Here is a 405-nt window from a genome sequence, read left to right as displayed (position 1 = left end):
TCAAACCAGATGTGCTGGGAGCAGGGGCCATAGGCCAAAACGTTGCAGTTCGTGGTGGACGACCCCTCGGTGAACTACCTCAGGGACCTGCTTGACCTGGCCGGGGCCGACGGCGTCGAGGCGGTGAGCAACCTCGGGGTGGGCTTTTGGTTTGACAATTTCAGCCACGTCAACTGTCGCGTTTAATGTGCTGGTATTGAACTTTTGAAAAGTCTCAAGCTGGCTGTGCTGCATATTTTCAGCCCCGTCCGGCTTGTGAAGGGGCCGTCGGCTATTAAACTTGTAAAAATACAAAAGCTCGAAGGAGCCAAACAAGCCATTACGGGTGGGTTTCAGAGTCATGGCGTTGAAAGGCTGGCCGATAACTGCGCCCTCAATCTGGGCCAAGACTCCAGCATCAAACAT

At 54.1% G+C, this 405-nt stretch overlaps 1 protein-coding gene across 1 annotated transcript; it reads right to left on the bottom strand.

Moving 5' to 3' along the window:
* On the bottom strand, positions 1 to 405 carry MGG_18139 (uncharacterized protein; the record flags this gene model as incomplete). Its single annotated transcript, XM_016990600.1, has 1 exon — positions 1 to 405. The coding sequence occupies one exon, from the start codon at positions 403 to 405 to the stop codon at positions 1 to 3; it is 405 nt and encodes a 134-aa protein (XP_016846083.1).

This window comes from Pyricularia oryzae (genome assembly GCF_000002495.2).
Source record: "Pyricularia oryzae 70-15 unplaced genomic scaffold supercont8.8_37, whole genome shotgun sequence".
Lineage (NCBI taxonomy): Eukaryota > Fungi > Ascomycota > Sordariomycetes > Magnaporthales > Pyriculariaceae > Pyricularia > Pyricularia oryzae.
Note: the sequence above shows the minus strand (reverse complement) of the source record. Positions and strands in the feature narration are given on the sequence as shown.